The sequence below is a fragment of the Catharus ustulatus genome, chromosome 4, assembly GCF_009819885.2.
Source record: "Catharus ustulatus isolate bCatUst1 chromosome 4, bCatUst1.pri.v2, whole genome shotgun sequence".
Taxonomy (NCBI): domain Eukaryota; kingdom Metazoa; phylum Chordata; class Aves; order Passeriformes; family Turdidae; genus Catharus; species Catharus ustulatus.
The window spans coordinates 66,918,712-66,946,209 of record NC_046224.1 but is presented as its reverse complement, the minus strand read 5'-3'; the positions used below and the strand labels follow the sequence as shown (position 1 = coordinate 66,946,209).

The 27,498-nt window shown below is 41.4% G+C and overlaps 1 protein-coding gene across 4 annotated transcripts in view; it reads left to right on the top strand.

Moving 5' to 3' along the window:
- The window catches only part of LOC116995752 (proline-rich protein 5-like), an 89,081-nt gene that overhangs the window by 34,835 nt on the left and 26,748 nt on the right, over positions 1–27,498 (top strand). For 2 of the 4 annotated variants that reach the window (XM_033058694.1, XM_033058695.1), the window contains exons 3-8: positions 4,615–4,728; positions 13,199–13,279; positions 18,542–18,590; positions 19,248–19,305; positions 24,316–24,407; positions 26,488–26,628. In XM_033058694.1, the coding sequence (XP_032914585.1) occupies positions 4,625–4,728; positions 13,199–13,279; positions 18,542–18,590; positions 19,248–19,305; positions 24,316–24,407; positions 26,488–26,628 (525 nt within the window). In that variant the 5' untranslated portion in view covers positions 4,615–4,624. Of the gene's footprint in view, positions 1–4,597; positions 4,729–13,198; positions 13,280–18,541; positions 18,591–19,247; positions 19,306–24,315; positions 24,408–26,487; positions 26,629–27,498 lie in introns of those variants that run through there. The other 2 variants (XM_033058692.1, XM_033058696.1) reach the window with 2 other exon arrangements.

Genomic DNA, 27,498 nt, shown 5'->3' with positions numbered 1-27,498 from the left:
GGCCTCTCTGCTGAGAAAATCTCTTGGGCACACTCATGCTGTTCTGCCTCACACTGAAAAGGGAAGGTCCAGGAAAAGAACCCTGATTGTCTGCAGGTTGCCATGCCATGGATGGCCAAGTTTGGTGGAAGCCAGTGTATCTCTGGAAATGCAGCAGCCATGGGTTGCCTGAAGGTCGGGTCTGAAACTTTGCAGGATGGACCATTAACTGCAGAAGTAGTGACAGGGGCAGAACATCCCTTTCTAGCCCTGGTCAAAGGGCTCTTCTTGGATGTTACCTTGTGATTGCTTTGCAGGAAGATAATGAGCATTTCTTTGTCACAGCCTAAAAGACAAATGCCATGTATGAATCCCACACGGAGGTGAAGGGGCAGAAAGCCCAGCTGTCCAAAGGGAGGCAGCTGTGGTCATGCAGGCATGGTTGGTTGTGGGATGCAGAAGTACAGGAGATGTTCCAAAGGTTGGGAAGATGTATAAGTAAGGCCAAGTCCTCTCTTGCAAATCAGTGCTTGACTGTGGTGAGGGAAGAAATTAGATAAAGAGCTAGCAAAACCAAGAGTTTAGCAAGGACTAATCTCAATTAAAAAAAAAAAGGCACCCTTAAGAATACCTTTATCTCCAGAGGTTGCAAAGAGTCAGTGGGATAGAGGAGGAAAGGTGTAAACAGACCCTGTTTACCTTCATGCTTTCTTTATTATTTTTATTCTTTGTTTTCTGATGATAAAGGAACTTTCTGTAAATACTGTAGCAAAGGAATTGATGAGTCATAAGGTTTACAACTTCATTTCCTCCTGGCTCTTTTTATTTTTTCCTGATGGTTGCATCTCCTTCCTCTCTGTCTCGCCTCTTGTCTGCTGGCGTGGCAGGATGTGCTGTGCCTTTAAGAAGGCTGTGCTGCTCTCTAAGAAGACTAATTCCTGAGCTTTGGCATGTGTCAAGGCATGCCCTACGTTTTGTGGTGTAGTTTATGAAAAAGTAAAGTGCATTTTTCTAGGGAGATTTTTAACTCCTTTCTGCCACAGAGACATTTTACCATTCTCTTCTTTGCCGAGTGTACACCACTCAATGTCACTATAGGAAGTTCTGCTCTCTTCTCCATGCGAGATAGGGAGATAAAGTGAAGTAGTGGGCTGCTTTTTTTTCTTTTGCAATTAGAATTTTTATTTATTGAGTTGTTTTCTTTCATGGCAAAGCTCTGAATAGTAAATAAAGCTGAGATGGCAAATTCTTACTGTTTATATCGTCCCACTGGTACCGATACCACTGCAGTGCTAACCTGTCATTGCAGTAGCTGAGTGGTGTTGTCTAAGACATGTTGACCTATAGCAGTAACAGCTTTATTATGAATTTCATATATTGAGAATTTCTTAATGTTTTGCATTGTGAACATTACTTTTTGCTTCTTTTCACTTCTTGTCATGGCCAAAAAGAAACTTGTAAGTAGACAGTACAATTAAACTGTGAAAATTTACATAACATTAGGTAAATAATTTTTTTTTTCTCCAACAAACCTCATTTTTTTGAAACTGAGTGTATGCTTGGGGAGGACTGCCTGGATTTTTTTTTTTTCTAATATTTTCTAGGCACAGCAATGCAGTATTTAAACCACAGGTCCCAGCAAGAACGTTGCAGACATAACTGACGTATCAAGAGGTAACCGTGGAGTAACCCTTGTGATTTTAAAAGCAGTGTTTGATACGAGTTCCTGGATCTGTATGTTAGCATGGTTTTCTGGTAGAAGCATAAATCCTCTTCAACTTCCAGCCTGTATTTATCTACCTATATATTGTTTTAGTCCTTGAGATAGAAGTTAAGTCCAGGTAAGCAGAAATTGCGCTATGACTCTGGTGACTCTGGGACTTGCTGTGCAGTCACTCACAGGATGTGGGCCCCACAGATCAAAGAATTCTTTCTAGTAGAGGCAGGCCTGTTTTTACGAGGAGAGAGATTGGGGGGGAAGAGAAGGAACTAGGGCTGACAGTGCCTTCTTCACTGAGGTGGCTGTGTGGTTCTGATTAAACTACTTAACCTTTCAGCTGCAGGTTTTGTGTGAGCTAAGTAGTGGTATTAGTACCATGTACGGCATGCTGGGTTTAAATGAATTAACCTACCAGCACTTAACAGTCTCAGCTCTGTGATTGTGCTGAGTACAGTTGTTTAAGAAGCTTGTAGTGCTCCTTATTGAGCCTTCTGGAAGTCTCCTTCTAACTCCCGTGGACTCACAGCATGGCATAAATGTGAAGTATTATTACTCTACAGGGGTAGACGTGGCCCTTGTTGAAAATTATTTATTTTATCATAAGTCAACATTTGGTCAAGTGTAATTACAGAATTTTTCAGGAGATTGGAATGCCGACTCACCTGTGGTTTTGGTGCATGCGTTGACTCTGAGTCTAGTACTGGTTACTGGGATTAATGGGGTGGCACATAAATAGGATGACTTCTACAGGTGTAATATTTCACCCTACAGATGGAATCAAAGAGTTTAAAAATCCAAGGATTTAATCCAGTATAATAACATTTTGCAAAACTTATCAAATTCACAGAAAGTGAGAAGCAGAAAAGCAACTGAGCTAGGTGGAAAATGAAATTAGATGGAATTACATTGCTGCTTATCTAACTAGCTGTTTCACTGAACAAGGCAGACAAAGATTTTATCTGAGCCCTTAGCAGAAGCTTGGGCTGAGTTGTGTTCTGCTGCTCTCCCCAGCCATATTGTCCACAGAAATGGAATGCCCTTCATCATATTTGGATAAAGCAGTGTTCTGCTGGAGCTGTGTTTGCTCTCTCATCTGTATGCTGCAGAAGACATTTCATCCCTTAAAACATTGAGATAGATATAGATATAGATACACATATACATGGTTGTATTTGTTTGCCTTTTGCTGCCATATACATACTGGCAGCAAACTTATTGTTTGTTTGAAAGATTTAAACATCTGGAAGAGACTGGGGATAGTAATGTCTTTGACCATAGGTTAAATGTGGGGCTGCAGGTCCCTTCCAAAGGGAAATGCTATATGCCATCTATTGTGATGTTTCTTTGTATATTTGAGAATTTTAGTGTGGGAAGAGCAATTAATACATTGCTAATTCAAGCAACTGGGTAAAACCACTATGGCTAAAACTGGCACACAGATTTATTTCTCTAAGTAGCAATTAGTTCCCATGGAGCTAACACCAAATACAAATTTTAGAAGTAAATATTTATATGGAATAATCCTATCTGACCGCGATTGAATAGTGAGAGGAATTGTTTTTTTACTAAAACATGTCAGCATATGATGCACATAGGGCAGAGCTCTCTGTGACAAATTGAGTTTTCCTGTAATGTGAGCTTTGTCATGTTATTTGGACACCAAGAAATCTGGTTATAACCTTAATCTAGACAACAGGCTATCAGAGATGAAAAGAGAAATTAGAAAGTGAGAAGGAAAAAAAAAAAAAAAAAAAGAAAAAGGAAAAAAGGTTAAGTTCTTCTGTTGAAACCCCTTTGCAGTGAGTGCGAGCCTTTTGTGGCTTTTACCAGAGTATTTGCAGATCAATGCTGTAGTTCTTACATTCTGGCTCAGTCTGTTGCAAACTACCCCAGAAGATTATCCAGTCCTGGATTTAAAACAGAACTGCAAGTGAGTGACAGCAAGTTAAGCATGGGGTGGAGTCTTGTAGCAGCATATCCTTCAGCTCCACTGCTGCAGTCACAGAAAGAAAGATTTTTCCTTTGAAGATAAGACACCTGGGGCTTTTGTAGAAACTTGGTATGCCTCAAGTTGTGCAATTTAAAAATAAAATAAAACAAATAAAAGGCAGAGAAAGGCAAAGCATCTGGCTTTCCTGTGCACCACCACAAATTCCTCCAAATGCTAAACCCCAGACCATTGCTTTTCATTCTGCAGTTATATTGCTTGCCAATCCTTTGTGTGAGGCTTTGAGCCAGAGCAGCCTCTGAGGGTGTGGATGTATGACTGAGAGTGTTCAGTGTCGTAAGGTGGCAGGGCACAGGCGATTATGAAACTTCCCAGTAAAGCCTCAGCACGTCAGCATTGGTTACTTGGGTTTGGTTGTTTTGTTTTTTTTCTCCTGCCTGTTGCCTTCCAGTTTCATTTCCATTTATGAGTGCAGGAAGAGAGGGGAGAGGTTGGGAAATGCTGCACGACCCCTCCAGGCTGCTGGAGGAGCCAAGTGGTTCCCATGACAGGTGGAGCACCACAGTGCTGAGTGAGATTCCTGGGACGTGGTGCCTGGGGCCACGGGGAAGGGAAGCCGTCACACTTGGGGCAGCTGTGCTTACAAGGGGCCCCTTCAATGTGCTGTAGCAGCAGCCAGAAGTTCGACTTATTTTTTGAAAGGACTGGAGAAATTATTAACCACAGTTGATGACGTCAGAGTTGATCTGATTAAAGGTTTGTTTTCTTGCTGGCAGAGGTGTGCTCCGTAGAGACTGGTTCTCTCTTCTTTTTCTTTTAAGTTTCTTTTTTGAACAGCAAACGGAGGGAACTGCTCGCACTGCTGCTGCTACCGCTGCTCCAGCTGCGTGTGTGTGTGTGTAAACAGGATGGTGTATCTGTAGCTGCCACACGCAAACACACATTTGACCATGAGGACTCTTCGCAGGTTGAAGTTCATGAGTTCGCCCAGCCTCAGTGATCTGGGCAAGAGAGAGCAGGCAGCCTTGGATGAGCGGGGGACCCAGCAGCGCCGGGCCTGCTCCAACGCTACCTGGAACAGGTAAGGTCACACAGCGTGCTGGCTCCTGGCACTGTCCCCGTGCTCCTGCAGTGGGACTGACAGCTGCTCTGTGGGCTGCAGGCTGGGCTGCCTGGCTCCTGCCTTGGCAGGCTCACAGGCTGCCTTGGTACATGCACTGGAGCTCCCACTCAGATAAACACAGGAGTGCCTTTTTTACCTTTGCTCTTAGTCTTTCTCTGAAGGCTGATAACAAAGAGATGTCCCTGCCTTCCCTTCAGCCTTTGTGACAGACAGCTACTTGTTTCACAGGATCTAGCAACAAATACATCTTTGTGTCTATCTAGATGTTCTTATTCAAAGTTTGTTTAGCTTAGGTTATTTTTTTAAAAAAATATATATGCACAACTATTAAATATATACTATTATCTGCATATCCATGGCTGTTGCTGGTAGTTGATAAAGTCTGCTAAGTTTACTCATGTTAGTACAAATAGATGAGTGCATATGTGTATGTACACATGCAAGCACCTGCACTTTGGACAGGGAAAGTAAGTCCTGATTGTTTTCTTTATTGTGTTTATACATTTTAATTTTACGACTGTTTTACAAGACAACCTATGCAAACATTATATTGTGAATGTATCAATTAGCTCAGCTATTCAGAAAGCATCTTAATGTCCATTTTGGAGACAATCTTAAAAGATGAAACTAAGTCTCTAAACTGTTAGGAATTAAATTCTTAGGTCATTTTTGAAAATGAAATGTCACTTCCTGGATCACAGCTTGGAAAGTGTCATCTGTAGTATTTTATAATTGTATGGTGGTACAACTGTACCATGAACTGTAAACTGTACCATGGAAGAAAAATACCAGTGAACTACAGACACATTTGCTAAAATTCTGATAAAAATATAAAATACCATATCTTCTGTCCTTCTCACCACTTGATTTTTGGTTTCACGTCTGTATTAAGAAGTAGTTGTTGAATGCCAAGAGTGCACTAAACTCTGAAACTGTGCTGATAACAACAGAGACTGAGTTTCTTCTCAAATATCATGCTGTTTGTATGGCCTTGAGCTGTACCTGATGCGTGGATGGATGGTGATAGTAGTTCAAGGATAGACTGGGCCATCTTGAGTTGTGCCAGTTGGGACTTAATTTGGCCAGTAGCCCTAAGGAAAGCAGCAGAGAGTAAGAGACTCCTGGGTGGGAATCAAGGTGACAGAATAGAGTCCCCAGAGCCTTTTTGTGATAGTGTGCTGACAGCTTTTGTTGGCAGGGATTAATTTTTCCAAGTCTTGCTTGTGGGGAGGGAGATGTGGAAGCAGATGCAAATGGAGAGCAGATCAGTCACCCGGCTTGCTAGGAGGCAGAGAGTTCCAGGCTTAGGGCCGCTGATATTCAGACTAGAGGATTTTCCTAGTTGAGATGAAGCAAGAGTGTTTTACTTTTGGTTTGGACAGGACAGGTACTGTTCTGGCCAGAAGTGCTTGCCAGTCAATGAGCGGGACATTTGCACGTTTCATCCAAACAATTACACAACTGTCCCGTTGCCTGTTCCTTGAATAGGTGCCCATGAGTCGTCCTATCACTGCTTTGCATGAACTCAGACCTAACTGTGCTTTCCACCCCTGGGCTGCCTTTCCCAAGTGCGTGGATTGCCAGGCTGTTCTTTTTGGTGGCATGTTCCCCTGAGGTACCTGAGAGCAATAGTGGGGTTGTCGTGTGGGTGCAATTCAAGTGTGCATCGTGTGCCTGCATTAACAGCTTAGAGCTATGGCAGGCGTTGCAGATATGAGCTGGTTGCACTGCATGGGGAAAGGGAAGGCCTTTATTTCTTATTTAGCAGTGCAAGGCTTTCTCCTGGGTGAAAGAGTGAGTGGGGGTAGTTCATTCAGGCTCAGAAAGACTTGTATCATCTGTTTCTTTTAAGAAACTTGGATATTCTACTGTAAAACTGTGTCTTTATCCTAAGGAAGGTCAGGTCTTAAATGATACTTAATTGAATGGATTAAGAAATAATCTGCTGTCACCTATCACCACTGCATGTCCATCTTGACATATATAGCATGGTCTAGTCTTGAGGGAATCTGTTCATCTCTCCTGGGGAGACTGTAATGTTCCTGGACATCTAAAGTTTGACTCACCAGAAATCTGGTCTGAGACTTTAAAATCTTGGGCTGTGGACAAACAACCCAACATAGGACACTTTGCACACTTTGGTTTCCAGGAATATTTTTCCTTCCAAATGAAATGATTGCTTGTTTTGTTTCATTCTGTGTAAGCACGAGAGCTGGCTGATCAAGGAAGTCAAGATGCACCAGCAGGGCTCTCCTTTCTCACCAAGCCTGGCTGTTCTATATTTAAATGTCTGCTGTTTTCTTGCCTAATGTTAGCAACTGTGGCCGGGTGTGGCATATGTGTATCTGCTTTTCAAAGAAACTTTGAATCCAGTTCATGAGAGCTGAAGTGGGGAGAGTTGAAGCGCAGCACACAGCAGGTTCAGCCCTGCACAAACTGGCCGAAAGGCAGATCTTTGGGGCACAGCAAGACTGCTGGCCATGCCAGGGACTGAAAAGCTGAAGTGTTGCTGGTGGGGTCTTTTGCAGGACAGCAGGTCTGTCACTGCAGGTGTTTTTGGAGGAGGGGGTGGATGCATGGCTGCCCTTCTGCACTTGTTCTGTGCATGGCCACCGTGACCCAGTGATGTCCCCTCTGCCACCTCTGCCCCCTTCACACCAGTCTCAGCTCAGACTGTTCATACCTGAGGGTTCTTTCTCCATTTTGACACCAGGGGAGGACAACCTGAAGGAGCCTAACTCAGCTTACTGGGGGAGCTCCACTCTGGTAGCAAGGAAAGTCACTTCCTCCCTGGTGACTTCCCTTCATGTCCGAACTAAAATGCTGTGAAACTTCGCAGCACTGTTACATCAAAGGGAAATTGGTGCCAAGCTGCTGTCTACTATTAGGCAAATGAGACTTTATATAATGGCTTTTTCAGAGCTTGCTTTCCCATGAACCCCACATCTGTGCAGCAAAACACAGTGCAGTTCTAGAAACCAACAACAACACAGTGGAATAATACACTTCATTACAGCTCACAGAATTTGCATTGGATTAAAATAGTGTCAATTTTTTCACTAGCACTGTCTTAAATTCTAGTTCTCGCCCCCAACCCCCATTTCTGCTTCAGGCAAAAAATGAGGGCTGAATGCTGACTAGACCAATTGGAGAGGGAAACCCAGGGGTTTTAATCTTGAGCTCACACACCAGGGGGCCCACTCAGGCCAAATAAAATCCATGGCAGGGTTTCATTCTGAAAGAGCTAGCACAGACTGCCTAATCAGGAGCTGATACTGTCACAGTTGTGCTCTGGGAAAGCCTCTAGTCAAAAGCTCTTGGATCCTCTTTGATGCAAGGAAAAATACAAAACATTCATAGAGACATGAAGGAGTAGGAGATAGCAAAGAAAAGGTGGAGAAAACAGGTAAGTTGCTTGTGACATTAGTGAGATCAGCAGTAAATCCGAGGAGACGTACCAAATCTGAAAGGATTTTATGGTCTGGACTAATTTTTTCCAGGGCTGTAAAAAGCACAACAGCTTGCTGTGAAATAACTTTTATGCAAAACAACTTTCATCTCCTATTTTTAGATGATTTTTTTTTCAGATCACAGGAAGGCTTTTCCAGTGGAGAAAATATTCCAGACCAGCATGTTTTCCTCTTTCTTCTGTTATTCAGTTTTTATTTAGAAATATTTTTGAATATTTCTGCATGTCTGAGGATCACCCTTTTTCCCCTGGCCCTTTATTTGAAGCCCTCTGTGGAGTGTTTGGCACTCTGTGGGCATGGGGGGCAGACAGAACCTCACTGTGAGGTGGGAGGGAGAACAGGGCTGGTGAAGGAGACTTCCCATGGGCCCAGCCACCACTGCTCTCCATGGAGCATTTTCCAGCCATGACTACAGTAACAGGGGGTGGTGGTAGGGAATTGCTACTCCCCAGAGCCCTCCAGAATAACTTACGCTTCCTTGAATGCAGGAAACCAGTCTTCTTTGTCCTATAGTCCATGGAGATATTACAGTAAATTCACGAATACAAGCCGCACTGAGTATAAGCCGCATCTCTGGGTGTTGGCAAATATTTCGGTTTTTGTCCATAGATAAGCCGCACACGAATATAAGCCGCTCTGTCGTTCGCAGCGAGGACCCGCGTGCAATTAGTAACAGAACCGCGGGAGGGCGGGGTTTACTGGCTGAGCTAAGGCTGTGCAGGCTCAGCCCGCTAGGGGCCACTGACGGGGCCAGGTGGCCCAGCCCGGTGCTGCCGCTCAGGGCCGGCCGCCGCTGCCCCTGGGCTCGGTCACCCCGGGTCGGCGCTGCCCCGCGGTGGCAGGCAGGGATGGAGCTTCCCCAGCTCCTACGGCAGCGGCGGCGGGCGGGGACGGAGCTTTCCCGTGCCCGTGGCGCCGGCGGCGGGCGCGGACAAAGCACCCTGCCTCCTCCCCGGGCCGTGGCAATGGCTGTGCGGGCCTCCCGTCGGCTCCCCGGGCTGCGGCAATGGCGGCCCCCCCCTCCTCCCCCAGGCTGCAGCAGAGGAGGGAAGAAGAGAGCTCTCCCGCCTCTCTCCCCGCCCCCCGTGCTGCCTGCAGGGAGCCAGGGCAACACGGTAACACTGTAACAATTGCGAAATGCCGGCTTTTACTGGCCGGTGCTTGGCTCGGCACTCTGGCTGGCACGTCTGGGGTTGTAAATGTCAGAAAATTATTCACATATTAGCCGCCCCCGACTATTAGCCGCACTTCCGGGTTTCCACCAAAATTTTTGTCAAATTGCTGCGGCTTGTATTCGTGAAATTACTGTAACTCTTAGCAACACCTCCAGGAAGTCTCCTCACCTCTCTGTCTCAATTTCTTGGTGTGTAAGAGCAGTGATTATAGTTGATGAAGTGAGTGAACTAATGCCTCCCAAACTCTTTGAAGAGGGAGTTTTCCACACCAGCTTATTTTCACTTGTACGACCAAGTGCTTCATTGCAGCCTACCCCTCTTTCCAGGTTGCCTTACCTTGGGTAGAAATTCCAGGAACATAAGTGAATTAGCATCTGCAAGCTTATTTTGGAAGGGTCAAGGCCTCATGGAAAGCTGGTGGAGTTGCAGCTGGACTGAAGCTGTGTTGAAAATGAACTCTTCCCAATTGCATTAAGCTAATTCAGAAAAATGATGTTTTACTCTTGGAGCAAGGGTGTCTTCAAGAAGTTTTTGATGGAAATTTATCAAGTTAATTATTGTTAATTACCTGATCATGTAACTGTGCAGATGAAAATTGCCCTAATTTTATCCCTTTTGAAATGAAAATATTGTCTTTAACTGCCTGGTAGATAGTCAGAGGGTGTGATTATTCACACAGCACTGTTTTTTCTTCTGGACTTCACCTGGAGCTCTGGGCAGGGGAGAATTTGCAAACACCTCGTAAAAACACGATGATATTTTCACCTATGTTGTTTGCACACAAAGGCAGTGACTGCTTTAGAGAACTAAAATTATCTGTGTGATGTTTGTGGAATGTCAGTGTTGTCCTGCTGATTTGCCAGAAAAATTTCTCTGCCAGAAATTGGCAGTAGCAAATAATAGATTGATACTGTGCAAAAATCAGAATAATCCACCCCACCCTGCCCACCTTGACTCTGCCTCTGTTGGGCTGGTTGGGAGTGCGATCAGCAAGCACCCAGCTCTCTGCTCCAGGGATTTACACCTTCCAAATACCTTCATGGTGAAGCTAATGGTGGGGGAAGTCTATGGTGTGTGTGCTGGAGCTGCCATTCCCCACGTTTTGGTCAGCTGGAACCACCTCCTCCTTCGGAGGTTCAGTCAAATGTGGAATGAGTTGTCTTTCAAAAGACATGAAGTTTCTTAGGCTGCTGAGTTGATTTTTGTGGCTGTGAGTGCTGCCTTGGCTGTAGCTGGTTTTCTTTGGCAATCTGTAGCTCCCGTGGGGTAGATAAGCACAATACGTTGCTGGAGCTATTTAACATTTTGTTGTCATTCTAAAGACAATCCCCCCAAAAAAACCTGGTCTCTTCAGTTTTTACATCCTGATTTCCCCTCCTCTGTAGAGGTTTTTGGGCTCTATTGGACTCTCTTGTTTCCTGCAGCACCGTGTTCTGTGCACACACTTACACACAAAGCAACTACAGAGAAGGTGTTCACAGTAATATTAGTGCATGAGTGCACCCATTATTAACTTTCATGTTGTAAAAGAGGTACAGAAGGGAGTTTGCAAGGCATTTTCGGTTCAGGTTAACTATTGCAATGTAAGTTTAATTATGTATATTACTGACTTGAGCCTCAATGTAAGCTGGTTGCAGGCACAAGTAAAGTGATCCACCCACCTCAAATATCTTGCAGGACTTCTGTGTGTAAGCAGCAGCTCAGATTTTCTTTATACCATTCAGACCAAATCTTTTTAAACAATCACTTGTTATAGAAACCCATTGATTTAGGCAAGGTCTAGGTTTGCTTTTTTCATTAGCTTAAGGTAACAGAAGATTTAAGCAAACTTTTCAGTATCCTAACACCAGCTGAGGCCACCAGCAGCATCCCAGTTATTCCGACTCCTCTGTGTCTCAAGCCAGTGTGGAGGGCCAGTTCCAGTGCCATTCACATGTAACCTGCAGGCAGGGGCTGTATCCTGCACCCTCCGTACAAGCTGTCTGTGATGGAAGGAAAGGTCAACTTAATGAGGCCAAGACTTGTTTTGGAGACAAGGATATTGTCCCTCACTACAAGGGAGATTCCAGGCAGATTAAAAGTTCTCTGCTAGGATGTTTTATGTAGATGCTGTTCTGCTATATAGACAATAAGTTCAATGCTCACAACCTGTCCCCTTTAATTCTGGATAAAAAAGCTTGCTCTCCCTTACTTTTTTGAGGTACAATGATGGACCTGTTAATCTGGAGAGAGAAGACCTCTCCCTTGTTTAGAAAGGGGTGCCAGAAAGAGATAAAGCACGTTGCCTTTTAGGAAAGATATTTAGTCATTCTTCTCTGCGGAAGTTTGGCAGGGAACTTTGCAAAGTTCATTTCTGAATCAGAAGAGTGTGAAAAGACTGCTCATTTTATTCACTACATTAATCTTACTTCCCATATTACTCATAATATTAAAATACCCGAGTCACTTCACTGTATACCAGAGACATTTATCTGCCAATTTTCAAATAATCATAAATTGAGTGTGTCTGCATGAACCAACCAAAATAATCTGGGTTAGATTGTGAATGTATGTCTGCAGTTGCAGATATAGGGGGAAAGAGGGACTGCTGTGGAAGCAGTCATATGTAAGGCCTCAGAAACATCTTCAAAGGAACACAGGAGAGAAGAGGATAATGGTTCTTATTTCTGTCTGCATCTGTATTTCTTCACAGTGGGTCAGACCCTTCACTTGCCACTTTTGGTTTCTTTTGTCCTTAGATGAAGGTGGCTGAGCTTTTCTGGTAGTGCATCTCTTTGCTATTGTGTGCCTGCATTTTGAACCTCTCAGTAAACAGTTTTGAATTTACCTTCCAGCCAATCCTCTGCTCCCAGCTGGCATTGAAAGGAGCTGTCTTATTATGGGCCTGGGAAAATTTAACGTGGACACTGGCATTCCCACAGCACTCTGCTGCTGCCCGGCATAGCTCCTTCAGTGACATCCCCTTGCAGTGGGATCAGCCCCATGCAGCTGGATCTGGCCCTGGATCAGGCTGCCCAGAGAAGCTGTGGCTGCCCCTGGATCCCTGGATGGATTCAGAGCCAGATTGGATGGGACTTGGAGCAATCTGCTCTAATGGAAGGTGTCTCTGCCCATGGCAGGGGGTGGAACAGGATGATCTTTAGGTCCTGTCCAACCCAGGACATCCTGTGATTCCATGATAAGCTCTTCCACCTGCAGGAATGAAGCTTACTCCCCCTGGAGACTTTTTGAACAGATACCAACCACCTTTAGCTTTTCTTGACAACACACAGCAACCCCACACCCTTGTACTTCCAGGATGGGCAATCTGGTCCTTGTCCTGCTTTCCAGAACTCTAAAGCTGATTGCTGTTGCCTTGCACAGGCTCCAGTGCAGTGGAAGCTGTTAGCTGTCTCTGCAGTGAGCCATAGAGATAAAAATGATATTTTCAAATAATTCAAATATGCTTAAACTGTGAATGTATTAAAAGCTATAGTTGACATACTTAAAGTACTTAAAAATATTGGCCTAAGTTTTTGAAATTACTGATTTCAGATGTGCAGGTGTTGAAATCACTGAGTTCAAACAGTGAACAAACTTTGATTTTGAACAAATCAAAATTGATTTTCAAAGATGATTTATCTGTTTTCTGGGCAGCAATTTCCTTTTGGGTGGAGTACTGGAAGTCATCTCTGACTTTTAAAAGGTCCTGAATTGTCTAGACAGAAATGCTAGGATAGTTGTGGAGGTGATACCCTTCTCAAATCTTACTGGGCACTAATGACTCATCATGTCCTCTTTCAGTATCCACAATGGAGTGATAGCGGTATTCCAGCGTAAGGGTCTCCCAGACCATGAACTTTACAACCTCAATGAAGGAGTCAGGTAAGAGACTTGGCCACACAAGGTGTTCTCAGCCAGATGCTCAGCACTGTTTGCCAGCCCTCACACTCCACAGCTTCTGCAGAGCATTATGGTTTTCTCCCAGTGGCAGTTTTGACCAGCACAGTCCATTTTGTCTCAGTAATCATTGCTACAGATGTGTGTCTGCATCTCACTATGGGTGAGAGCTGATCCATCCCTCCTTCTGCGGGAGGAATTCAGCCCTGACCAATAGTGTTTATTTCAGAGTCTCTCTTGATGTGCTGGTTTAAAACTAAGGAAGGGAAAACCTGGACCCCTCTAGTGATTCAGCCCTACTGCACAGCAGTGACACTGCCAGTTTCCAGAGGTGCCACTCTGGGGTGCTTCCCTTGCATCTGTGGAGGAGGTAAAGCCTCCAAGCACTCAGTGAGACATGGCAAGGAAAGATGTCCTGGCTGGTGTTCCCTTAGATCTACTGCTCCTTCTGCACAACATGAATGTATGTGAAGTGACAAAGCTGTCCCGTCAAACACCATGGCCTGAGTGACACTGTTTATGCTTCAAACTTTTTCCCCCATATTCTGATGATACTGTCTGCAACAGCCTAACTGTAGACCAGTGGGATGTATAATGGGAACTTTCTTCCCTTAAAAAAAAAGACAAAACCCTACCATTGAGTTAAGTTACAGTTGAAAAGAAAATTTACAAGGTATAAACTGATACCTGGATTTACATTCACATTTTACTACTTTTTCAGCACTTATTATTACTTACCAAACTCTCTCACTGGCAAGGGCAAGGTAGCAGATTTCCTTATAGAAATTTGTCCAATACTTCATAAAATAAATGGTGGAAAAGAATCTGCAACTACAAAAGACAGACAGCTTATTACATTCCCTAGCTGTCTTCAGATATGATCCTTAGTTATTCCCTTTTCCTAGGATGTCTGTCAGCATGAGATCCATCAATCACATTGAGTTACTTACTGGAATAGTGGTTAATCATTATTATTGTAGGTGCTGTTAGGATTCTTCAGCTAAAGCTAAATGACAAAAAATGGTACTTCTGCACTAAAATTTCTTGGCCCAATGCATTTCTCCTAATGTGCTCATCTGCTGGTGAGGGACAGAAGAGGAAAAATTTTCTGCTGATGTGTCAGACAAGTATAACCTTTTGTGAACCAACAAATAGATAGAAATGTGCCCAAATTTTGCTTTAATTTACTTGCCTATAAACCCTGCACCACAATGATGCTTGGTAACATAGTTGAGTTGAATTTATTGCAGCATCTCATGTGGCTGAACAGGCAAGATTTTTTTCTTTTTTTTTCCATTTTATGAACAGCTTTGCTGATACTTGATAGACCCACTTCTTTTTGTTCAGGTAGGGATAATACTGCTTTGTTGGTATCTCAGCTGATAGCTCACTTCAGGGAGAATGCCTGGTGCCTCAAACCTGAGCTGATGATGAAATTTCTGATTTGACACATGCTAAAAGTACTTGTCTTCTTGCTTTTATTATTTATTTCAAAATAACTTTCTTTGGGTTAATGTTATTATTGAGTGCAAAAATACCTGATACATAAACATGACCTCAGAAGTGAAACAAGTGTACACTTGCCTTACAATTGTTTTTGATGCATTTCCCCACAAGTACAAGTTGAGAAGCAAATCTGTTATTTCTACTGGGCAGAATTCAAGTGTGGAACCATTCAGGTAAATGGTTAACATTAGTTTGTTACTTTCTTGAATAGTTACAGGACAGTAGAAGAAGTTACCTTACTTTACCACTTGAATTAGAACAGATTCTGGAATATTTTTCATAATAAACCCTGAATATCCAAGTTGACTCACAGATCAAGTGTAAATATTTGAACAAAACTTGCACACCATTGTTTTGATTCAGGAATGTCACATATTCGACGACCATGTGTCACATACATGCAAGTAAATATGTAAAACTTCTGAACACACATTTCAAGGTTTTGAACCCGGATTATTTAAGGAAACATCAATGGGTACAAATCTGTACAGTAACATTTACTTTTCTTTTAAGTTTGGCCCGTAAGAGCTGCCACTTGTTTACACCAATGCCTTTTCACACCATTCCTGTGGCATTAAAAAGTGGCCTTAAATACAAAATTGCATACACAGCCCTCAGAATCCGTATTGCAGTAAAACCAGTGTGGGAGTTGAGTTTCTCTCACACTGCTAGGACTCCTGAATTCTTCTGCTAAAGCTGATGAAGCACAGTAAAATCCCAGCAACTGGAGTATCACTGGAGTATGTGGATTCCTTCTTCTGGGCCCTTACTGGGTGATTTATTAGAGAGTGAGTCAAAAGTCTAGTAATAAAAATCTCCATGCATATGTTTTGTTTTCTGTTAGTCCATGTCTGCAATATTAATAATCAAATAGCGTTTTCTCCTTTTTAATTTAGTGTACATATGTAATTTCAAAGTGTTTATTTTGACCACTTTTAAGACAAAGAATAAGAAGCAAAGGGAAACAGTGGAAGCTAAATGTCCTGTATTAAAGCTAATGCATATTTATAGCTGCCTCTTTTCTGAGTTTCAGGATACTGATATGGTGCAAGCAAAGCACGTTTTAGTGGCATTTCCTCTTTTGCAACCAGAGTTCAAATGCAGTAAAATCACTTGTTTGCTTCATTTAATTTTATTTAGCATCTATTATGCAGTGTTATACTTTGCATTCTGAGTCATGTTGCAAGAGTTAATTTAAAAATGAACCTATGAAGTAACATCAGGGAAGAGAAAAAGTCAGGAGCTATTTTAGCACATTTTAAGGGAATTCATATTATCATCTTAATTTATTAAGTCTTTACACAGGCAATGAAGACCTGATGTCAGTGATAGAGAAGCTTTAGGAGTGCAAAATACCTGCTTTAAAATTCAGATGTACTTGAAATAGGATCTGCTGTCTGGTCAGGGTTCTCCTTCAGGTTTAGTCAGATTTTTACCTGGATTCCATCATGATTTCCACATGTCTAGATAAGGTTGGTCAGTAATTGAAATTATCCAGGATCTGATGGCCTAGCTGTTGTTTGCTAAAGGAAATTAGGAAGGATGAAAAAGAAACTGCAGGCAATATCCTGGATCCAGTCTTGTTGTGGATCTCTTTTAAATTAATATATACAAAGAATATCAAATACCAGTGTTCTGATTTGGCCTAAGGACCTCACTGTTTCACTAGAAATTAATTAAGTAACTTGAAGTATCTGTAATTTAGGGATTCAGAAAACCAGGTGCATGAATTGTGCTGTCAGTTCTTCTGCCCTGTAAACAGATGTTAATGTAGGTGTGGGGCTGCCTGGTGTGGTGCAGTCCAGTGCATATAATTACCCAAAAACTGGTTGTTTGATTTCAGCTGAAAAAGTGGAAATGTAATGGGATCTTTTTTTATCAGAAGGCTGGCTATTGGATAAATAGAACATGTATTTTTATTTCCTGACCTAACTACCAGAATTTATCAGTAGAACCTAAAATACTAAAAGAGAAGGTAGTTGCACATCACCTCATGAAGACTGTGAGGAATCCATCTGGAGCTGCTAGCTTGAGGAGAGGGTAGAAAATTAAGAAAAGTCTGTCAGCATCAAGTATACCAGTATTTTCTTGAAACAGTGGGATGAAGAAATATATGAGAATGAATAGTCACTCTCATAGGAGAATTCAAATCTGCAACTTTCTTGTTAGCTCAACCTAAAAATAATCTGTCTATCCATGGTCAAAGTAAGATGAACCTTCGGTGTCATCACTTGTGATCTAGAAAAAGTCACCTCACTGGAGAGTAAATCTCCACTTGGGAGTGAACATGCTACAATTTGGCTGTCACAACCTTGTTTTCTTTGACTTCTCTAAAGGCACTGGAACTTGAGCAACCTTAGTGGGTTTTACCCCTGCCAAGGGCTTGTCAGTGCTGCTTTTGAGGGCAGAGTCTCAGGGTGCTGCCAGACCTGTCCCCTCCCACACACATTGCAGCTACATGCTGAAGGGGCTGGTGACCTAACAGCTCTTCATGACAGCAGCAGACCTATGGATAATGCCTCAGCTGGCTGTCAGAACTTTTGTTCATGAATAGTTTGTCCAAATTAATCAAGTTTCTGGCTGAAAAAGACTTTGATGCTTAGGAACGTCTGAAAATGCCCTTCCTTCTGTTTATTTTTTGTTTAATTTCTGACTAGACCTTCCAGAGCTGTGAGGTCAATGTGGACACATGCTTAAGGATAAATAAACCAAGATACCGTATTTCAGCCTCCTGACATACTTCTCTCTTTCCTGAATTTTCAGGAGATCTCAAGAGGCTGTGCGGAAGCATGTGTTGTAAGAACATCAGAATCAAGTCCTGTAGACTTGTACAGAATATGCTGGATTTGGTTTGGTTTGATGTCTCTTTATTTACTAGTTAAATAATTTGATTAATCAGTTGTCAGTTAAAGATGTAACACAGATGGATAGATGACATGCTACTGAATGTATAATTCACATAATTACCCTAACTGAAGTGAGTGTTTGGATTTTAAGTCACATTTGACATCACTACGTCATGGGACCTGACATGGTCATGCAGACAGGTTTTCAGAAGAGATTTAGATGTGTTCAGAAAACCCAGCTGGGGCTACAGTTCTATAAGGTCCAAGCTGTTGTTTATGCATCTAAATAGTGACCTGACTGAAGAGAAGTATTATCTATCATCCAGCATGTGAGATTTAAATAACAAATCTTTTTAGCATGTGGCAAATTTTATCTGGATACAAACAGGCTTATATGGACTGAGTTGAATTCAGTTTCTGAATTTTAGAGTTTGTGGGATTTTGTTTTGCATGGGAATCTCAATTGCTCTCTGAGGATGCTTTGTAGGTTTTAGTGTAGAGGAACCATGAAAGGCAGAGCTAAACTGTTAAATTCCTGCCTCTTTTTTATTGAAACTATATGAAACTTCAGCTGTCTTTAGTCTCCTGAATGGATGTAGGTTGGAAAGCATCCTCTTCTCATCAAATCTTATTTTCCTTCCAGATGCGCAATTGAGGCATCTAAAATGATAGGAAATATTTTTCAACACACAAAAATGCTGGTTTGAGTCTTGGTATTGTTGACCCTGTTTGTTCTCTTTGTAGTTAGTCATTAATGGCAGTCTCTGTGCTCACACACAAAAAGTGTGTTTGCTACAAAATGATTTACTATTAGTGACTTCCCCTCATTCATGCAGTGCACAGCCAATGTGATTTGCTGATTACACAAATTCTTTTCTTGCTCTTTTTAATACAGGCAATTACTGAAAACAGAACTGGGATCATTTTTCACTGAGTATCTGCAGGTAGGCCTGTGTTTTCTTTATTTGAATCCAATTCCGTTTTATGTTACTGAGAAAAATAATTTTTGCCCACTCTAAATTATGACCTGGAGACCCTTGTAACCATTCAGAGATGTCCACTGACTTCTCTGTGGTTTTGAAATGAATGGATTAATGAGATTTGGATTTTATATGCATTCATATAGTTACATAGTGAAAGCCTAACCTGTCACTGTGTTTTCTGTAGATCATTGCTGTCTTTCTTGAGGTTTGAGACAGTTTTTTAGCTTAAAATTGAAGTCCTTGAGTAAACCACTGAAGTTCATTGCAGTAGAGTTACTAGAAAAGACTTTTAGAAGTACCACTGTCTACTGAAGTAATATTCTTCCTGCTTCTCTAAATACACGTTTTATAGGTCAGTCATTTGAAGTTTGAGAAGCACTTTGTACTGCACAAAATACATCCCTTGTCCTAAAAATAGCAGGTGATTGTAACATCATTTCACAAGTGTCCCAAGTGTCTTATTTATCCTGTAAATAAGATGGACACAGCAATAATTAATGATCAATTTTTAAAATAAAAATTTTTCACTGTCTAAAGTTAAGAATGAACAAAATCTGAAATATGGTGGCTGTAGGGAAGTACGGAAGGGAGTAAATGTAGTCTATATTTTATTTACAGAATCAGCTGCTCACAAAAGGCATGGTGATCCTAAGGGACAAGATCCGGTTTTATGAAGGTAACTTGGATTTTAGCATGGCTATGTATGTCATAGGTGTTTTAACAAATGCACTCTGGAGGCACTGGTATGCTTTCCACTATCTTCCTGGGACTATGAATGTCTCAATCCATTCCCACAGTCTGTTCTTGGGTCATTAACCTTCATAAGGGGAGGTGGTTGCCTAGAGCAGCATTGAGGGAGTCAGGGAAAGGTTGCCTCCAGCAAGGACACTTCATTCTCCTTCAACTGTATCCTGCTCAGGAAAAGTGAAAATAGATTGAGATGTGTAATAAACAAAAAACTAAGCACAAACATCCCAGTTAAAGTATCTGAGTCCAAAATAATGCTTTAGCTTGTTTTAAGAGTTATTCTGGAGTCATGCTGACATAAATGAGGTCAGGCACTGTTCTCTTGTTTTAAAGGCAAGGCTCCATTTGACTGTCTACAGCTTCTGGAGGTGCCACCTCTGGAAATAAAATCGAGGATAAACCTCCACCTGATGTGTTGGTTTAAAGTCGCCATTATTTTGTCTTATGCTATTGTGTGGTGTTTAGGTGTGTTGTTAAATATGCCATCTTGTCCTAGATTTGACATCCAGGTTGTGCCAGAGGAGGTTTAGATTGCATGTTAGAAAACAATTTCTTCACCAACAGAGTTGTTCAGGCATTGGAACTGGCTGCCCAGTGCAGTGGTGGAGTCTCTAACCCTGGAGGTATTTAAAAGCCATGTAGGTGTGGCACTTGGGGACATGGTTTAGAGTGGCCTTAGCAGTGCTGGGTTCATAGTTGGGTTTGATGATCTTGGCGGTCTTTTCCAACCTAAACGATTCTGTGATTCTATACATCTGATGGTGAAAAGGTTTCATAACGACTTCTAAGAGTCATTGCCCATGTAAACATCTTAAAAGATCTTTGGGTAGAGAATGCTGTTTTAAAGAAATGCACCTTTCCTTTTCCAAAGATACAGTCATAATGTCACTTAGTCTAAATATACAACTTAAGCAGGGGCTTGGAGATGGCTGTTTCCATTAGTCTCAGCTATCTATAAATCCTGGATGTGACTTTTCACTACTGACAGTACAACTGATCATATAAAGGTAGTGTTATGGAATCAGTCTTTTCTGACAAACAGACAATAGCCCTGAACACCACAAAAAGAAAACCAGTATCACATTAAAAACCCCAAAACCCACAAAAAAAGTAGTGAAAGTCCATAAGCTGAACACCGAATTCCCTGATTATATAAAATAAAAGCTTGTAGAGCACAAGGGGAGCTGTAGGGATTGCAAGGCCTTTGTAGCTGCTTTGTAAATCACAAAGGAAGTAGTTGTGTAAGTATCAAATCAGCAAATGAGATACAGACCTATCAAAGTCCAATCCTTTTTTTTTTTCCTAGTATTACCAGCTTGAAAATCAAAAATACTGTATCTGATGTTTGAGATCAAAGCTTAGATGAAAACCAAAAATGTGAGACCACTAAAGGGCTTTCAGATATAGGACCATGTTTAGGAAATACCAAATTTCAATAAACTGTTAATTTTAAACTTATTTTGGTTTTTGATTTAGTGTATCATTTTGTGGTTGCCCATTAAGATATGGCCAGAAATTCTGGTAATGTGGGAATTAAACTGGTCATGTTTTTTTCAAGTCTGTGACCAGAAATGTTATCTCTCTAAAGCTGGCAAGTTACAGGAGGGTATCAGTAATTCAGGTTTCTGATTCAGAGGCAGAGGTGTTTCTGACACACAACTTTCCTGGGGAGTTGCTGGTGGACTTGAGTTTCCAAGGCTGGAATTTCCATTTATTGGCAGCAAATGCCCCAGTGTCCATCCTGTAGTCAGTGGTTCCATGGCTCTCAAAACACCCAAGACAGAGTTGGATGCACGGAAGTCTTGGAGCTCCCATTCTGAGCAGGGCTTGCTTCCTGGGTCTGTTCCCATCCCGTGGTTTGAGTTTCTCTCTCCGCTTGGTGTTGAAGTTTTCATAAGAGAAAAAAACCCACACTTTGGAGAGGGGCTTTGTGCTGCAGAAGATTTTGAAAATCACAGAATCACAGAGTGGTTTGGGTCAGAAGGGACCTTAAAGATCATCCTGATCTACCCCCTGCCATGGGTAGGGGTACCTTCCACAAGACCAGGTTAATCCAAGACCTGTCCAACCCATCCTTGGACAGTTCCAAGAGTGGGGCAGCCACAGCTTGTCTGAGGCAGGGCCTCACCACCCTCAAAGGGAAGAATTTTCTTCTTACATTTCTTTCATGAGTTTCAATTAACTTTTAGAAACCCTATGAAAAGTACCAAATGCTTTTTTATGCCATACAAAATTGACTATATTGTGCTTCATAAAAATCAGCATTTAGAGTAACCCACTTTCCAGGAATCCAGCAAATGCTTATGCTAAATGTAGAGATCTTTGCCTGACAGTAAGAAAAGGATCTATCCTTGATAGCACATGTAAGTCACATTCCTTCGTGTAAAAGATGCTCATGATCAACAAATCATGGGAATTCTTCCACAGCCCTCAATACAAGGCCTTCTCACCTAAGTCATTCAACTCTGCAGCCTTTCTGAGTTGCTGTGCAGAAATCCATTACATTTCAAAACAAGCTTCCCACAAGATGGAATAAGTGCGTGACGGTAAAGGCATGTTTACCTCAACAGAGTAATTTACTTCATACTACTCTAGCAACAAGATTTGAAAAGGACCAGATTTACAAGGGCTTTTAACCTCACCTTGTGGGAACTAGAACTAAATTTAACTTGAACTAAATTTAACTCCTTAAAACTCTGCCTTCAGGGTGTAGTGGTTGGGCTTCTCCTAAGTTATCTGCTTTATTTTGGAAGAATGTCGGTATTTCAGGCGCTAATATTGGATATTAAAATGCAAGGTTATTTTTTTGATTTAACCCCAACCACCAGCTCTGCCTCATGGAGCCACTCACTTACTTCCCTCTGTGGAATGGCGGGAAGAGTTGGAAAGGTAAAAGTGAATGAACTGGTGTGTTGAAATAATGACAAGTTAATAGGTAAAGCAAACATTATGCACAAAAGCAAAACAAAATAGCCTTCATTTCCCACTTTTCATGAGCAGGTGTACAGCCTTCCCAGGAAAGTTGGCTCCACGATGCACCATGGTGACTTGAGAAGAGAAACACAATCACTCCAAGTGTCCTGCCTTGCTCTTCTCTCCCCAGCTCTGTATGCTGACCATGACACCATATGGTCTGGGATGTCCCTGTGGCCAGTTGGGAAAAGCTGTCCCACCCATGTCCACTCCCAGTTCCTTGTGTCCCCCAGGCCCTCCATTGTGGGCTGGGAGAGGAGCAGAAAAGTCCCTGGCTCTGTGCATGCCCTGCTCAGCAGTAACTAAAACATCCCTGTGTTATCAGCACTGTTCCAGCCACTAGCAGCTACTGGGAAGAAAATTAAACTTATCCCAGCCAAAACCAACACATGTTTGCTATTACTATTACTATTACTATTACTACTATCACATTGTTATTATTATTACTACTATTACTGCTACAGCTGCTAGATTTTTTTTATTTGGTTCCCTGCTGTATTTTATTGGAACTAAACCTATTTTAAAAGGTTTCAAAAATGGAAACAGAGAACACCCTTTTCAGTCTTTTACATGACTGTACAGGACAGAGAGAACTGCTGAAAAGGAGACCTTGGTGTGTTCCACAGGCCAGCAGCTGCAGTATAGTGTAGTGACCTACATCTGTCACTGAAAGAATTTAAAGTCATCAACCTGGAAATAATTCAGGTTCACCAGAGCTGATGTTATTCATCATGTGTTTAAAAAGGCAAGGGGATCAGGTATTCCATAGCAAAGACTGGCAGCTGGTTAACTTTGAGTGTGGTTAGCAGTGTCAGTGCTTTCCTACATTATTGCTTTGTGATGTGTGTGTAATTCTGGGCAAAATACTTCCTGGCTGAGGCTCAAAGTAATGCTCTAATACAAAAATTAAGAATAGTATCACATTCTGGCACCAATAGTAATATTGATTGATTGATTGATTGTTTGCTACTGAATTTGCCTCCTGGTAAGTCATTTTGTCTTGTCCGACTAGGTCAGAATCTCTGATGTCTTTATCTCCATTACACTTGCTGGTGGAGGTGCAGGGGCATTGCTCTCCTCTCACAGTTGGGTTCGGGGCATAAGGATGATAAAGAGCTTGTCCAAGGTCACTTTGAGGAACTGGAATCTGAAGCCAGAACCCACTTATTGAACCAGATTTCCTCTGTGGATCTTGGGTCCTGCATTTTGTGTTAAATGTTCTGTGAGGAACTTAATGTCCAGCTTGGTTGTACAACCTGGCCAGAGGTTCTCCAGATTCCACTGGGGAGGATTCCAGGGGACTGCAGCTTGGGAAGGAGTGGACATGAAGGTGGCCTTGTTGTGAGGACTACCCCATAGCAAATTCTAACTGCATTGCTTGAAAGTTATAGTAAAAATTAGAGCCCTAACATGATTGTTCTTTTCCATGGATCTTGGGTGAGTTTTTCTGTGTAAGTGGAAAAGGGGACAGTGGAAAAGCTGCAAGGGATCAGTTTGAGAGGATGCTTTACAGAGCATCTCCACAGAGTGTGGTTTGCTCTACTGCCCTGCAGCTTGAAAGGCAGGAGGGAGCACAGTGGGGTAAATTCCCCTACAGGAATGCTTCCGTATTTAACCAGCAGTGTCCTTCCCTTGCTGTCCTCCACAATCCTGTCCAGCAAATATTACTGCAAGAGGAGGATGTAACCTGGGCTATTACTCTTCATTCTTCACAGGGTTTTCCTGAGTAACCTCAGACTCTCTGAGGTAATTAGGAACATTAGATGAGTCAGCTGAAAAGACACAAATATGGAAGGATCTGATACATAACACTATGGATAACTAATTCCATATTATTAATAGTAGCTGCTACATGATTCATCTTAGCATATAGTAGCAGATTCACATTGTTTCCTGCTTGTTTTAATTTTTGCAGCTAGCTGATTACAACCAAAACTCTTCACTAGTTTGTTTTGTGTTTTTGCAGGGCAGAAACTACTGGATACCTTAGCTGAAACCTGGGATTTTTTCTTCAGTGATGTCCTGCCCATGCTGCAAGCTATTTTCTATCCTGTGCAGGTGAAAAAATTACTCTATTATCATAGAATCTTGAAAAACTGGAAAAAGCTACTTTACAGGTTCATCAGCAGATTGATACAATCCTTAATTTTCTCTCCTTGGGCCAATCTCCCAGTGCAGCTGTTCTGTTTAGTCATGTCAAGCAAATAAGTTACTTACACAAATGGTTTGCAGTGCTTGGATGGAAAAGATGAAAGGGAACTTTAAAAACAAAAGTGAAGTGCAAGGAGCTGGTTAGTCCATCTGTCAATCACACTAAAAGTCAAAAAGGATTATGAATGATAAACTGAAGTGTTGCACAGTGAAATAAGTGGAGTTGTGTTGATTTAAATATATGCATTTCCTTCTCTGCAATGTGAATTTTGTCTTTGAAGCATCTCTGCTTTTGAAAAGGAATTGCATTTCTGAGATCAAATTCTATGCTATGGTAAGTGAACAGCAAAGTCAATGGAGTTTGACCGGTTCAAATGAGAACAGATTTTGACTCTAGTAATTTTAGATACACAATAGATACTTGATCTTCTAATGTAGTGATAGCCAGAGAGTATTTATCACTGAAGTCTCAAGGAAATCTGTACCAGATAAGTGCAAATGATCTTTGCAGTTTCTCATAGACACCTACAGATTTTAGTGGAAACTTGGTGCCTGAATATATTTGGGGAAACTTCTGAAACCTTCTCCTATTTTTTCAAGTGGACTTTATTCCTAAAGTGATTGCCCAAGTGCTAACAGTATTACCATTTGCATTTTCAGACAGTTACAGGTATGAATTTAGAGGAAAAGCTGCTATTTCATGTTGAATTTAATTCTGAAAGGGAATAACTCAGAAAACATACAGGGCTGCTTCACCCAATGACTTGTGCTGCCACTAGAAACTCTAAAGCAATAGAAATAAGATGTTATTAAAAACATACTAGAACACAATGGGAGATATTTCTAAGTGCCCTGTAATTTAAATCCAAGATATTTGGACACAGAGATATAGGTAGGCTCTAAGCCTTTTTTTATGAAGCACTTGACAGCATTAGAACTCAATAAGTTGTTTTGAAAATTGCACCAAACAGCCCTATTCTCTGTTGTGTTTCTGAGGCCTTTGAAAATATTTGAGCAATGCAAGTCTTATCCCCTGTTAGATGGAAATAGTTACTTGAATTTCCAAAAGAAACCTTGGGGGTTTAAGAGTCCTAAGTACCATGTAAATTCATATAGATCTAGTTGCTCATGTTCTGAGGTTTCTTCCAAAAACCCAATTGGTGCTTATGTGCTCTGGTAAATTCTATTAATTGGCAACTGGAGCAGATTTGGGACCTTCTTTACTGCAGTTTAAATAATTTAGAAAGTGAAAAGGAATGGGTTGGATCAGTCTTCTTTGTTTTAGACCTAAGTCAACACTAGTTGAATACCAAACCTTCTATATGTACAGCCATGTATACCCAAGGAAAAACCCCTTATGGCAGAAACAAAAACAGTTTTACAGATCTACATAAGATCTACATTAATTTCTGCAGATAGAGCTGCAGTTACATTCTTCAGCTGTGAGTTTTCCTCAGTGAGAAGGTATTCTTGAACTGAAAAGAGATGGTTTTGAAAATGCAATATGAAACTTCAGCTCTGCTCCTGCCTTATTGTGAAGTCTCTCAAACTGTAAAGAGGATCCACAGGTGGGGTGAGTCAGGATTCCTGCCGAATTGGAAGACAGTAAACAGGGAGTACTTAAAATCTTACAAAATAATGGAAATTCGACCATAAGTTTTTGTGAACTTATGATGCATTTAATTTGTGATGTACTGTTAAAATATAGAATATTCATATATCATCCAGCTCTCATCCCACCCTAACCCTTCATGCTCTCCACTTGCAGTCAGGTGCAGTCAGCATGTGTAGAGTTAATTACTGCCAAATCAAATTTACTGTGCAGACTTAGGGGGCTGCTCTGTCCTTTGTTATGTTTCCTTTGTGTTTCGTTTAGGTTTACCCTTCTTGCAATCCCTCAGGAGTGGAGGAAGAAATTAGAACAGAGGATTTTGAAACTCATTTTCACACTGCTCATAATCTGTCTTGCTTTCTTTGTGTTTGTAAGGGAAAGGAGCCCTCGGTTCGGCAATTGGCTCTTCTGCATTTTAGGAATATAATTACCCTCAATATAAAATTGGAAGATGCATTATCCCGTTCCAGAGCCAGAGTTCCACCATCTATTATTCAGATGCTGTTAATACTTCAGGTAAATTGGTTACTTTTCTCAGCCTGTCTTTTTGTTTTGTGTTGCTGAAGTCTTCTTAAACAGTCTCTGACTTTGCTCATTCATTGAAAACTTCTTACCCAGACTGCCAGAGCTTCTGCGCTCCTGTGGTCATAATATGGAAATCCTAATATTCTAGTATCTTAATATCCTAATGGCTAGTGTCTAAATTATCCAATAGGATAATATTATACTTATGTCATATAGCATAGAATAATAATATAATATAGTAATAATAATGTGACATATAATGGTATAATACAAATAATTGTAATATAATAATTAAAATATCTAATTTCTAAACATCCTAATATCTAAAAGTAGGGACTGTAGATATGCCATAAGATCCAGAGATTTGAGAGTGCAGACTTGTTTTGCAACTAGGCCTTGAAACATGAAGTTTTGTAAGGTGACAAGTTTGTGGGGATGATATGATTGCCATTAGATGCTGTGTGTTACTGCATTAACAGTTCAGGATATGAAGTTTCATTTGATGGAGTAGGCATCAAAGTCAACATACAATTCATACAACAGTGGTTGAATCATGCTCACATTTTGTCACTGGAACCAAATTCTACAAAATAGGTGATATAAAAACATTAGGACCAGATACTGGTATTTGCCTTCAGTGTTAGATATTTTCTGTGTGTGTAGTAGTAGGAGAAACAAAATGAGGAATTCCAGGCAAAAGGCAATTTTAAGATATTTTTATTTGCTTAATTAAAGAAAAGCATGAGGTACGATGTGGGGAAAAGAAATGAGGCAGAAGGGAGAGAACCAGGAATGGACTTTTAAAGGGTGAGGAAATTGAGATTTTTGTGGCTTCTGATTGTTTTAATAAATGTTTTTTTT